Genomic DNA, 14645 nt, shown 5'->3' with positions numbered 1-14645 from the left:
ACCTGTCTTTCAACAACATCTTTGCATCTGTACTTCTGCCTCGGCTGACATCTCTGCCGAAACTCTTTTCCTTTACAAATGTCTGCTTGTGTCTGTGTATGTGCGGTTGGATATGGGTGTGTGTGCGAGTGTATACCTGTCCTTTTTTCCCTCCTATAAGTCTTTCCACTCCCGGGATTGGAATGACTCCTTACCCTCTCCCTCAAAACCCACATCCTTTTGTCTTTCCCTCTCCTTCCCTCTTTCCTGATGAAGCAACCGTTGGTTGCGAAAGCTTGTATTTTGTGTGTATGTTTGTGTTTGTTTGTGTGTCTATCGACCTGCCAGCGCTTTCGTTTGGTAAGTCACATCATCTTTGTTTTTAGATATATTTTTCCCACGTGGAATGTTTCCCTCTATTATATCCATATCTTTAAATAAATGGCATAAATAAGATAAAACTTAAGTAATTTTCTGCATGGAACGTATTACCATGTTTCCCATCAATTTATATGGGATAAATTGTTTCACTTAACGAGTGTTTTGCATTAAGAGTAAGATTCTGGAACGAATTATGCTTGGGATGTGATGTTCCATTCCATAATGGTTAACTGGCTTCAGGGCAGAAATTTAGTAGACTCCCAGAAACTTTCAGAAACACTGATCTAGGTGATTGAGGTCAGGTGATCTTTGAGGTGAGGCGAAGGTATGTGTCCTGCTTTACGTATCCATCTAGGCCTATCTTGGCCCATATTGGTGCTGGCTTGTATTGCGGTGTTATGTGTTGTCTCACATCAGCAGAAAAATTGTACAGTTCCCCATCATGCATGGGCCATGTTCCCCAGCTGAGAGAAATATTAGCCACATTAATTTGGGGGGGGGGGGGGGGGGGGCTCAGTAGGCCTGTATAAGGAGAAATGTTTCAGGAGGCATTTGTATTTCAGATACATTTGTACTAAATATTTACAGTACACCCTGATGTGACTTTTCAGGCTTTCCCGACTATCTGTTGCAAATACACTTCTTGGGTTTGCCGCTGTATAATATTGTGCAAATTATTCACTGTTTCATCGACATGACTATTTGACATCTCCCCCCTCTGCTGGGAGCTGCAGGTCACGAGCTGCACAACACAGCAGTGTCTTACACTCTGGCACATAGAATATATGTGGTCTCAGATGTCAGCAGTCTGCCTGGCAAACTATGCCACCAAAGAACTGTGTCCCAACAGAATGGCTACGAAGGTGGTTTGATAACACTCTTAAATTTCCGTGAAAGAATGGAACATCTTTGTTGCACCTTCATGATTATTCCAAGGACTGTTTAGATTAGATTAGTACTTGTTCCATAGATCATGAATACGACACTTCGCAATGATGTGGAACGTGTCAGGTTAATAGAAGGTGTCCATACGGATATTACATTACACAAAATATTACATGACACTTAATATTTTTAATTTTTTTTTTCGGGGGGGGGGGGGGGGTGATTGGGGAAATTACCCACTTATTATATCCAAAAATTCATCTAACGAGTAGAAGGAATTGCCATTAAGAAATTCTTATAATTTCCTTTTAAATGCTGTATGGCTATCTGTCAGACTTTTGATGCTATTAGGTAAGTGACCAAAGACTTTCGTGGCAGCATAATTTACCCCCTTCTGAGCCAAAGTTAGATTTAACCTTTGAGTAGTGAAGATCATCCTTTCTCCTGGTGTTGTAGCCATGTACACTGCTATTACTTTCGAATTCGTTCGGATTGTTAATAACAAATTTCATAAGTGAATATATGTATTGTGAGGCTACAGTGAAGATCTCTAGCTCTTTAAATAAGTGTCTGCAGGATGATCTTGGATGAGCTCCAGCAATTATTCTGATTACACGATTTTGTGCAATGAACACTCTTTTACTCAATGATGAGTTACCCCAGAATATGATGCCATAGGAAAGCAGAGAATGAAAATAGGCATGGTAAGCTAATTTACTCAGATGTATATCGCCAAAGTTTGCAATGACCCTAATAGCATAAGTAGCTGAACTCAAACGTTTCAGCAGATCCTCAGTGTGTTTTTTCCAGTTCAACCCTTCATCAATGCATACACCTAGAAATTTTGAATATTCTGACCAATGTCTATATTTATCAATGGTGTCATTCCATTTACTGTGTGGAACTGTGTATACTGTGTTTTGTCAAAGTTTAATGAGAGCCCATTTGCAGAGAACCACTTAATGATTTACTGAAAACATTGTTTACAATTTCACCAGTTAATTCTTGTCTGTTGGGTGTGATAGCTATACTTGTATCATCGGCAAAAAGTACCAGCTTTGCATCTTCGTGAATACAGAATGGCAAGTCATTAATATATATTAAGAATAGCAGAGGACCCAAGACCGAACCGTGCGGCACCCCATTCTTGATTGTTCCCCAGTTTGAGAAATCACCAGTTTTTTTGCATATTATGTGAACTGCTTATTTCAACTTTCTGCACTCTTCCAGTTAGATATGATTTAAACCATTGGAGCACTGTCCCATTCATATCACAGTACTTGAGCTTATCTAGAAGTATTCCATGATTTACAGAATCAAAAGCCTTTGATAGATAACAAAAAATCCCAACGGGTGACTTCCAGTTACTCAGAGCATTTAATATTTCATTGGTGAAAGTATATATAGCATTTTCCTTTGAAAAACCCTTTTGGAAACCAAACTTACATTTTATGAAAACTTTATTTTTACGAAGGTGTGAAGCTACTGTACAATACATTACTTTTTCAAAAATTTTGGATAAGGCAGTCAGAAGAGAGATTGAGCGGTAGTTGTTGATGTCAGACGTATCCCCTTTTTTATGCAGTGGTTTAACAATGGCATACTTCAGTCTATCTGGGAACATACCCTGCTTCAGAGAGCTATTACATATGTGGCTAAGAATCCCACTTATTTCTTGGGAAAGAATTTCAACAATGTACAGTGTACAGTTCATTGTTGACAACCATCTGAATTGATCAGTGTGTTCACTGCGACTGAAAATGGAGGAAACCGAGTTGTGTGTTGTCATTAAACATTTTCATTTTTGAAGAATTGGACTGCAGCGTAAATCAAAACAGAATTGGATGAAGTTCACACAGACGCTGCATCATCATGGAAGACCATTTGCATTTGGATTAATGAATTTGAACATAGTCAGACAAGCATCGAAGACGAAGCACGCTCTGGGCTTCCACTTGAGGTCACCACCAAGGAAACCACTGACAAAATCTGTTATATGTCTTGCAAGGCCACAGAATAAAAATTTGTGAGCTCGCTAAGACTGTAGGCGTCTGAGCTGACCAAGTGCGCAGTATTCTGCAACGATGATTGGCTGTGAACACGCTGTGTGCAAGGGAGGTGCTGGTGTTACTCACAGTTGACCAAAAGCGCATCTGGCACTACATTTCAACAGAATGTTCGGTGTCATTTGATCACAATCTGAAGGATTTGTGGCTGTTGATGGAACCTGGATCCATCATTACACACCAGATTCAAAACGGTAGTCAAAGCAATGGACAAAGGCTGGCAATGAAAGTACACAGACAGTTTTCAGAAAACATGTATCCCCTGCAACATATCCAAAGGTGTCCCAATCTGTACTTTGTAGGTTAAGTTCACTGCTAAGTAGTATTGCATGGTCTGGGTATTTTTGCACTACTGAGCATAGACTTCCTATGAATGACTCCAAAACTGTCATAGCAGAATTGGGTGGCTGGTAAAAAAATCCAGCAATTTACATGATTTCACCTAGACCTCTTATATATGTCCCGATAACTTTACAGTCATACTCAAAATCGGGCCCAATAGAGACAACCTTTCTGTTGGCTGCAGTGAAATACCCCCACCCCTACTCTTTCTTATGGTATCTGAACTGTCTTTTCAATATACGTTTCATAGCCAGCACTGCTTCCAAGTGTAATATGAGCATGACAGATTTCATGGAGGTAAGTAAATTTGGGATCTTTGTTACGAATACTTAGACTTCAGCCCTCTTCCATAACACCACTTTTCAAAAGCCTCTATTCTCTTCTTGTCTGGACTCCTTATCATCCACATTTTGATTCTGTATAAGACTATGCTCCAGACAGATACCTTCAGAAAAGATTGTCTAATACTCAGCAAGCAGAATTGGTTGTAACATAATCAATCCAGGCATACACAACACATATAGTAACAGAAGAAATGGTAAGTAATTTTGTAAAAATTGTTATTACATGGTTTTCTGGAAATGGTGTCTCTCTCAATTTCGAAAAGATAACGTATTTAGTTCTGCACATAGTGGGGTATTATACCAATGATAAATATAATGAGTGGTAAGCAAATGGTAATAATGTTTTGGGGTGAGTCATCTTTAACAAAGTAAGTTTTTGTTGCTCAAATGTGCTGTAAGAATAATATGTGGTGTTCATCCAAGACCATCTTTAAGGAGTCTAGCATTCTGACTACTACATCGCAGTATATTTATTACCACATGAAATTTGTTGTAAGTAACACACTGTGTTCAAAAGGAACATTACTGTACATAATTACTGAACAAGAAGAACAAATGCCATTCATTAATGCACATTAAGGTTGTCTTTGGCACGAAAGGGCTGCACAATGTTGCAACAAAAACGTTTGGTAACATTGCAGTGATATAAAATGTCTGACAGCAAAGTAAAATTTGAAAAGAAATTGAAAAGGTTTCTCCTCAACAACTCCTTGTATTCTGCAGAAGACTTTCTATTTATGTAATATGTAAAAAGTAGTGAGCAGGAATTACTAATTGACATCTGAGAAAAAAAAACACTTGTAAACAATGAACCTGTGGCCATGTATCTACATATGAATGTGTAATAAAAGTGAAAAGGACTCATTCCACCTCAAATTGATAAAACATACATATAATTTGTGGAACATAAAACTAACTCACTCCTAATACTCAAGACCTATGATCACCATAGCTACAATCTCATTTGTTACAGGACTATTCGTTCTGCGATGAATTCCTGCCGTATTGTGAGCCATCCAGTTTTGGAGAACGGCTGGTAAGTTTTCTCTGATTCAACTGATTCCTATTTTTTTCTGAGGTCAAGTTGTATATAGTTTGGTACAGGATGTATCAATACAGATGTTACAGTTGCACAAATGGTTGAAAAAATAATGGTTTCAGCAGCTCCCACAATGAATAGATATAGAGACATATATTTGTTGTTGTTATTGTTTGTTGTTTTGGTATTCAGTCTGAAAACTGGTTTGCTACATCTCTCCATGCTAGCCTGTCCTGTGCCAGCCTCACCACCTCAGGATAACTGCTGCATGCTACCTCTGTGCCTCATGCTGTGTGACCATGTAGTTGTGTATTGCGAACAGTATATTTTGTGCAGTTACTTATGTAAATACAGAGTTGCATTATGTTTCTTATCTCTATAGTTACAGGTTCCTGTAGGGAATACTTGTTACTAACATCGAGATACTACTATAACTTGCTCAGCAGCATAGGTTGTTGTTGTGGTCTTCAGTCCTGAGACTGGTTTGATGCAGCCTTCCATGCTACTCCATCCTGTGCAAGCTTCTTCATCTCCCAGTACCTACTGCAACCTACATTCTTCTGAATCTGCTTAGTGTATTCATCTCTTGGTCTCCCTCTACGATTTTTAACCTGCACGCTGCACTCCAATACTAAATTTGTGATCCTTTGATGCCTCAGAACATGTCCTAACAACCGATCCCTTCTTCTAGTCAAGTTGTGCCACAAACTCCTCTTCTCCCCAATTCTATTCAATACCTCCTCATTAGTTATGCGATCTACCCATCTAATCTTCAGCATTCTTCTGTAGCACCACATTTCGAAAGTTTCTATTCTCTTCTTGTCCAAACTATTTATTGTCCATGTTTCACTTCCATACATGGCTACACTCCATACAAATACTTTCAGAAACGACTTCCTGACACTTAAATCAGTACTCGATATTAACAAATTTCTCTTCTTCAGAAACGCTTTCCTTGCCATTGCCAGTCTACATTTTATATCCTCTCTACTTTGACCATCATCAGTTATTTTGCTCCCCAAATAGCAAAACTCCTTTACTACTTTAAGTGTCTTATTTCCTAATCTAATTCACTCAGCATCACCCGATTTAATTTGACTACATTCCATTATCCTCGTTTTGCTTTTGTTGATGTTCATCTTATATCCTCGTTTCAAGACACTGTCCATTCCGTTCAGCAGCTGGGGGATGTTGGCATAGAGGGAGATGGCATCAATGGTGACAAGTATGGTGTGTAGTGGGAGTGGGGTGGGCACAGATTTCAGACGATCTAGGAAATGGTTAGTGTCTTTAATACAGGAGGGAAGTCTTTGTATTACAGGTTGCAGGTATTAAGTCAGATATAAGTTTGTTGGGTGCTCTGAAGCCAACAACTATTGGACGAGTGGGGTGGTTGGGTTTGTTGATCCCAGGAAGAAGGTAAAAGGTGGGGGAGGGTGGTTTGGGGTGGGGTAATAACTTCTATGGACTGATGTGTTAGTCCTTGTGAGGGGCCCTGGGGTTTTAAGGAGGGACAATAGGTTAGTTTTTATCACAAGGATTGGATCTTGATGGCAGATGCTACATAGAGGTGTCAGACAACTGGTGTAGGCCCTCACTTACATACTCTTGTCATTCAAGTACCACAGTGTTACACTCATTGTCTGCTGGAAGGATAATGATACCAGTTTTTAGGGAATGAAGAGGACAGGTTATGGTCATGTTGTAGAGACCTGTGGAAGGTTTGTGAAGCAATGACGGATGTTACGTCTTCTTGAGGTAGTGGTCGTGGATCAAGTTGGGACCTTGGACTTTAGTAGATATCTGTGGAAGGGTTGTGAAGCAATGATGAATGTTAGGCATTCTTGGAAGGCTTGTAAAAGATTATTTTGAGGTAACAGTTGTGGCTCAAGTTGAGACCGTGGACTTTCGCCTATCCAATTACATTACATTAAAAGCATACATTTTTGTAATCAGAAAAATCAGGGTTGCAAAACTATGAGAACAGAATTTTGACAGGAGCTCATTTTAAAGTTTGAATGTTCTGAAATACGATAATTTTTGAAGAAGTATAACTTTTTGGAAAAGTAAGATGTTTGTATCAACACGGAGAATGAGGGCTTTTCAATTACTGCATTGACTGTATTAATCAGATACTTCAACAGCGCTGTGAATTTCTAAAATTTTGCCCTGAAATGAGATCCATTCTGTCTGACATTCTGCCCACCATACATAGAATAGCTTTTTGTGGCCCTCCCATACCATCTCTGCTGCAATACTTGCCCTATGCATCCTCCTACCCCACCTACATCAGGTCTATAACTGGAAAAATATATACTATCAAAGGGTCAGCCACCTGTGAAATGACACGTCATATACTAGCTGTTATGTAAACACTGTTCGGCCTTTTACATCGGCATCACTACCACCAGCTTACCAGTTAAGATGAATGAGCATAGGCAGAGAGTGTATACTGGCAACACACAATATCCTGTTGCAGAGCATGCTCTACAACACGACAGTCGTGACCTCGGTGCTTGTTTCACCACAGTTGCCATCTCGATTCATCCCCCAGACACCAGTTTCTCAGAACTACGCAGGTTGAAACTGGCATTACAGTATGTCCTCAATTCTCACCCTGCATGAACCAAGGACGTTGCCGTTGGTGGGGTGGCTTGTGTGCCTCAGCGATACAGGCAACTGTATTTTCTGTACAACAACAACAGAGGGATATCTGTTGTGAGGCCAGACAAACATGTGATACCTGAAGAGGGGCATTTTCAGTAGTTGCAGGGGCAACGGTCTGGATGATTGATTGATCTGGCCTTGTAACATCATCCAAAACGGCCTTGCTGTGCTGGTACTGTGAACAGCTGAAAGCAAGGGGAAACTACAGCCGCAGTTTTTCGTGAGGACATGCAGCTCTACTTTATGGTTAAATGAAGATGGCGTCCTCTTGGGTAAAATACTCAGGAGGTAAAATAGTCCCCCATTCAGATCTTCAGGTGCCGACTACTCAGGATGTCATCATCGAGAGAAACAAAACTGATATTCTGTGGATCGGAGCATGGAATGTTAGATCCCTTAATTGAGCAGGTAGGTTAGAGAATTTAAAAAGGGAGATGGGTAGGCTGAAGTTAGATATAGTGGGAATTAGGCAGGAGCAACAGGACTTCTGGACAGGTGAACAAAGGGCTATAAATACCAAATCAAATAGAGGCAATGCTGGAGTAGGGTTAATAATGAATAAGAAAATAGGAATGCAGGCAAGCTATTAATAGACATAAAGCCCACGCCTACCACAGTAGTACAAGTTTACATGCCACCTAGCTCTGCAGATGATGAAGATTTTGAAGAAAGGTATGACGATATAAAAGAAATTATTCAGACAGTTTAAAGGAGACTGGAATTCGATAGCAGGAAAAGAAGAGAAGGAAAAATAGTAGGTGCATATGGACTGGGGGGGAAGGAATGAAAGAGAAAGCCACCTGTTAGAATTTTGCACAGAGCGTAATTTAATCATGGCTGACCTTTTTTTAAGAATGATAAAAGAAGGTTGTGTATGTGGAAGAGACCTGGAGACACTGGACAGTTTCAGATTGATTATATAATGGTCAGGCAGAGATTTGGGAACAAGATTTTAAATTGTAAGACATTACCAGCAGCAGATGTGGACTCTGACCACATTTTATTGGTTATGAACAGTAGATTAAAATTGAAAGAATTGGGCAAATGTAGGAAATTAAGGAGATGGGACCTGGATAAGTTGAAAGAACCAGAGATTGTTGAGAGCTTCAGAGGGAGCATTATACAACAGTTGACTGGAAGCGGAGAAAGGAATACAGAAGATGACGAATGGATAGCCTTAAGAGATGAAATAGTGAAGGCAGCAGAGGATCAAGTAGGTAAAAAGACGAGGGATAGTAAAAATCCTAGGGTAACACTAGAGATATTGAACTTAATTGACGAAAGGAGAAAATATAAAAATATAGCAAATGAATAGCTGAAAGAGAATGCAAATGTTTAAAAAATGAGATTGACAGGAAGAGCAAAATTGCTAAGCGAGAATGGCTAGTGGACAAATGTAAGGATATTTCACTAGGGGAAAGATAGATAATGCGTACAGGAAAATTAAAGATGCCTTTGGGGAAAAGAGAAGCTGCTGATTGAATATCAATAGCTCAACTGGTAAACAAGTCCTAAGCAAAGAAGGGAAAGCTGAAAAGTGGAAGGAGTATGTAGAGGGTCTATACAAGGGAGATGAACTTGAAAGCAATACCATAGAAAGAGAAGTGTACATTGATGAAGATGCGATGGGAGATATGATACTGTGAGAAGAATTTGACAAAGCTCTGAGAGACCTAAGTCAAAACAAGGTTTCGGGAGTAGACGATATTCTGTTAGAAATACAGACAGCCTTGGGAGAGCCATCCATGACAAAACTCTTCCATGTGTTGTGCAAGATGTATGAGACAGGCGAAATACCCTCAGACTTCAAGAAGAATGTAGTAATTCCAGTTCCAAAGAAAGCAGTTGCTGAGAAGTGTGAAAATTACTTAATTCACTTTAATAAATAATGGTTGCAAAATACTAAAATGGATTCTCTGCAGAAGAATGGAAAAACTGGTAGAAACAGACCTTGGGGAAGATCAGTTCGAGTTCCAGAGAAATGTAGGAATACTATGCAATACTGCCCCTATGACTTGTCTTAGAAGATAGGTTAAGAAAAGGCAAACCTACATTTACAGCATTTGTGGACTTAGACAAAGCTTTTGACAATGTTGACTGGAATAGTCTCTTTAAAATTCAGAAGGTAGCAGGGGTAAAACACAGGGAGCGAAACACTATTAGCAACTTGTATAGAAACGACACAACAGTTATAAGAGTCGAGGGGCATGAAAGAGCAGTGGTTCAGAAGGGAGTGACATAGGGAGTAGCCTATCCCCAATATTATTCAATATGTATGTTGAAAAAGCAGTAAAGGAAACGAAAGATAAATTTGGAGTAGGAATTAAGGTTCAGGGAGAAGAAGTAAAAACTTTGAGGTTTGCCAACGACGTTGTCATTCTGTCAGCAACAGCGAAGGTCTTGGAAGAACAGTTGAATGGAATGGACAGTGTCTTGAAAGGAGATTATAAGATGAACATCAACAAAAGCAAAACAAGGATAATGGTATGTAGTCAGTTAAATCAGGTGATGCTAAGGGAATTAGATTGGGAAACAAGACACTTTTTTAAAGTAGTAGATGAGTTTTGCTATTTGGGCAGCAAAATAACTGATGTTGGCTGAAGTAGAGGAGATATAAAATGTAGACTGGCGATGGCAAGAAATTTGTTAACATCAAATATAGATTTAAAAGTTAGGAAGTCTTTTCTGAAGTTAATTGTCTGGAGTGTAACCATGTATGGAAGTGAAACACGGACGATAAACAGTTTAGATGAAAAGAGAATAGAGGCTTTTGAAATGCTATGCTGCAGAAGAGTGCTGAAGATTAGATGGGTCAATCATGTTACCAATGAGGAAATACTGAATAGAATTGGGGAGACAAGGAATTTGTGGCACAGCTTGACCAAAAGAAGGGATAGGTTGGTAGGATACGTACTGAGATGTCACGGGTTTCACCAATTTAGTATTGGAGGGAAGTGTGGGTGGTAAAAATCATAGAGGGAGACCGAGAGATGAATACAGTAAGCGGATTCAGAAGATTGTAGGTTGCTGTAGTTAATCGGAGATGAGGAGGCTTGCACAAGATATAGTAGCATGGAGAGATGCATCAAACCGGTCTTTGGACTTAAGATAACAACAACAACAACAATTCCTTTCGTCACTGTCTTTTAGTTTTCTATATGTTTTATATTTTTATGTGTCTATTTTTCCCTGGCCTCCCACCTCTACCACATAGAATGCACATAGCTTTCCACTTTTATTAACTTGTGCACAATGTTCAGTAGGCAATCTCTGTGTTGGGTATTACCCATCTTCCTTTTTGAAGCTCTTAGGTTCTCAAATCTCATCCGGTGCAGTTCCCAACAATCAGTCTTTCCTTCTCATCCCGTCCAGTTAAGTCTCCCATGACTCGGGATTCTTGGCAACTTCCAAACTCTCCCCATTTTCTGATCATAACCAGTCCTTTTCCTTCACACCTCTCCCTTTCTCTTCAACACTAATGCCAGAAGAAAGCCTCACTGGCTCGAAAAGCTTGCAAATTTTAATATCATTATATGTGTGTTCCCCTGCCACCCCTCAGTGAATAGATTTTTATATCTAGCCAGTTACATTATACTTTCAAAAGTTGATTGTTTATTTTAAATAACATAATATTGTCAGAAAATTTAACATTCCAGGAAATTCTAAGCACGATTTGAAAATCCCAGTGAAAAGTTAAAGACTCCCAGTTCATAAAATAGTATTATCATTTTGCCATTTTTGATTATTATTTTCACTGCCTATTGTGTTTTTGTATTTTTTTACTTTTGCTAAAACATAATAGACGTGTACCATCATCAGTTTTTGTGACTGGGGCTGCTACTTCCCAATCAAGTAGATCCTCATTGGCCTCACAAGGGGTGAGTGCACTCCACTTGCCAACAGCACTTGGTAGACCCATATGGTCACCCAACGAAGTGCTAGCCAAACCCAGTGGCACTAAACTTTGGTGATCTGACAGGAACCGGTGTCACCACTGCAGCAAGGTCTTTGGCAGACTCTCAGAGGATGGCTGTGAAATGCTCGGTGGCAAAGTTTCTGATTTCTGAGGGTTTTCTGCTGCCCAGTGGCAGAAATTTTTTTTATTTATTGTACCTGATAAATGGAAGTGGACCTCAAAAGAAGAAATCAATGCAGTGTCAGGCAGACTGTTCTGAAGAATTTCCTCACACACAGCTCTGAAAATGTCAAAATCTCTCTCGCTTAATTCTTGGGTAGCCATCATTTTTTATGAGTGGTGTGAAGCTGTCTATGCAACATTCTTCTTACACTTCTGTCAGACAGTCCCAGGGTGTCTGCACGTTTAATTATGGAGCACTTTGGAGATTACTGGATGGGCATGCTGATACACACCACATTTTCTTGCATTGTTACTGTTCAGGATCGGCCAGTAGATCTTCTTCTCAGGGCAGAACCTGATGCTCTAAAGTTTGATACCCAAACTCTATCAGGAACAGACTCATATCAGCCAAGTTCAAACTGAACGCGATTATTGAAGAACCATCAGTATGAATATACTCCTCCGTGACAAACGTAGAATGCTCATCTACCTGAGCCATTATGCCCACCGAAAATGGCACATTTACTGCTATCGATCAATACCTTCTCCACATCAGCATCACCACCACAACTCATGCGGTGGCCTCTCCAAAAATGGGAGGTCTTTTTGTCAGAGCCTACACCAGTTAGCCTAAATGACACTGTAGTGGTGACAGTGTGACAACAGTGTGCATTTATAGTCACAGGCCGAGGCTAAGGGAGAAGATACAAAGATAAGAACATGAGAGGGATGGGTGAACTCTTGTTAAATTGTTAAACCATGTATCTGTCTTGGATTTTTTCAGTTATTCTTGCACTTTTTTTTTTGGGGGGGGGGGGGAGATTTCGCTGTGCCCCAGTATGGCTGTGCTTCTGTGTCAGTTCTAATTTGTTGCCACTTGTTAACTTGGATCACATTTGAGGAAGTGGTAAAAATGGTCAATAGATTACAGTGCAATAAAGTGGCTGGGGTGGATGAAATTAAGTCGGAACTCATCAAATACAGTGGAATGTCAGGTCTTAAATGGCTACACAGGATAATTGAAATGGCCTGGGAGTCGGGGCAGGTTCCATCAGACTGGACAAAAGCAGTAATCACACCAATCTTTAAACATGGAAACAGAAAAGAATGTAACAACTACAGAGGTATCTCTTTAATCAGCGTTGTGGGTAAAATCTTTTCAGGTATTGTTGAAAGGAAAGTGCGAGTATTAGTTGAGGACCAATTAGATGAAAATCAGTGTGGGTTTAGGCCTCTTAGAGGTTGTCAGGACCAGATCTTTAGCTTACGGCAAATAATGGAGAAGTGTTATGAGTGGAACAGGGAATTGTATCTATGCTTTATAGATCTAGAAAAGGCATATGACCGGGTTCCTAGGAGGAAGTTATTGTCTGTTCTACAAGATTATGGAATAGGAGGCAAACTTTTGCAAGCAATTAAAGGTCTTTTACATAGATAGTCAGGCAGCAGTTAGAGTTGATGGTAAATTGAGTTCATGGTTCAGAGTAGTTTCAGGGGTAAGACAAGGCTGCAACCTGTCTCCACTGTTGTTCATATTATTTATGGATCATTTGTTGAAAACAATAGACTGGCTGGGTGAGATTAAGATATGTGAACACAAAATAAGCAGTCTTGCATATGCGGATGACTTAGTTGTGATGGCAGATTCGATTGAGCTTGCAAAGTAATATTTCATAGCTAGATCAGAAATGTAAGGACTATGGTATGAAGATTAGCATCTCCAAAACAAAAATAATGTCAGTGGGAAAGAAATATAAACGGATTGAGTGCCAAATAGGAGGAACAAAGTTAGAACAGGTGGATAGTTTCAAGTACTTAGGATGCATATTCTCACAGGATGGCAACATAGTGAAAGAACTGGAAGCGAGGTGTAGCAAAGCTAATGCAGTGAGCGCTCAGCTACGATCTACTCTCTTCTGCAAGAAGGAAGTCAGTACCAAGACTAAGTTATCTGTGCACCGTTCAATCTTTCGACCAACTTTGTTGTATGGGAGCGAAAGCTGGGTGGATTCAGGTTACCTTATCAACAAGATTGAGGTTACGGATATGAAAGTAGCTAGGATGATTGCAGGTACTAGTAGATGGGAAAAATGGCAGGAGGGTGTCCACAATGAGGAAATCAAAGAAAAACTGGGAATGAACTCTATAGATGTAGCAGTCAGGGCGAACAGGCTTAGATGGTGGGGTCATGTTACATGCATGGGAGAAGCAAGGTTACCCAAGAGACTCATGGATTCAGCAGTAGAGGGTAGGAGGAGTCGGGGCAGACCGAGGAGAAGGTACCTGGATTCGGTTAAGAATGATTTTGAAGTAATAGGTTTAACATCAGAAGAGGCACCAATGTTAGCACTGAATAGGGGATCATGGAGGAACTGTATAAGGGGGGCTATGCTCCAGACTGAACGCTGAAAGGCATAATCAGTCTTAAATGATGATGATGATGATGATGTTGTTAACTTGTTGTCTTGGAGTAGTGTCAGTTCTCGCAGTCTTCCTGGTCGTTGTTTTTGGAGCTCGTGTACAAGACGTCTCGATTGTTGACGATAAATGTCAGCAGTGGTGGTTACATCATGGAGAAGCAATTCACAGTAAACCCATCATTGATGTTCCACTAGACGCGTAACATTACCTTTTGTGTATGCATGCAGGTCTCTATACGGGAAACTGTTACTTTGTTTGGGCTCAGCCATTCCTTTCTTTTCCTTATGTTAGCATAAAGACACCATTTCTTGTCACCAATAATGATACAGGATAGGGTTGTTCTGTGTTGTTCACGAGCTCGTTGGTGACGAGCGAGAATAGGTGCGTGCACATATGGCCATCCACTGATTTTTATGGTTTTGGCTTAGAGCGTATGGTAGCCA

The 14645-nt window shown here is 40.0% G+C and overlaps 1 protein-coding gene across 1 annotated transcript in view; it reads left to right on the top strand.

Annotated features, from left to right (window-relative positions):
• The window catches only part of LOC126108230 (zinc finger protein 664-like), a 176632-nt gene that overhangs the window by 69840 nt on the left and 92147 nt on the right, over positions 1-14645 (top strand). Inside the window, exon 3 of the mRNA XM_049913461.1 lies at positions 4971-5033. Coding sequence (XP_049769418.1) covers positions 4971-5033 — 63 coding nt within the window. The remainder of the gene's footprint in view (positions 1-4970; positions 5034-14645) is intronic.

Source organism: Schistocerca cancellata, chromosome 11, assembly GCF_023864275.1.
Source record: "Schistocerca cancellata isolate TAMUIC-IGC-003103 chromosome 11, iqSchCanc2.1, whole genome shotgun sequence".
NCBI lineage: Eukaryota > Metazoa > Arthropoda > Insecta > Orthoptera > Acrididae > Schistocerca > Schistocerca cancellata.
The sequence above is the reverse complement of the archived record's forward strand: the minus strand, read 5'-3'. Positions and strand labels throughout refer to the sequence as shown.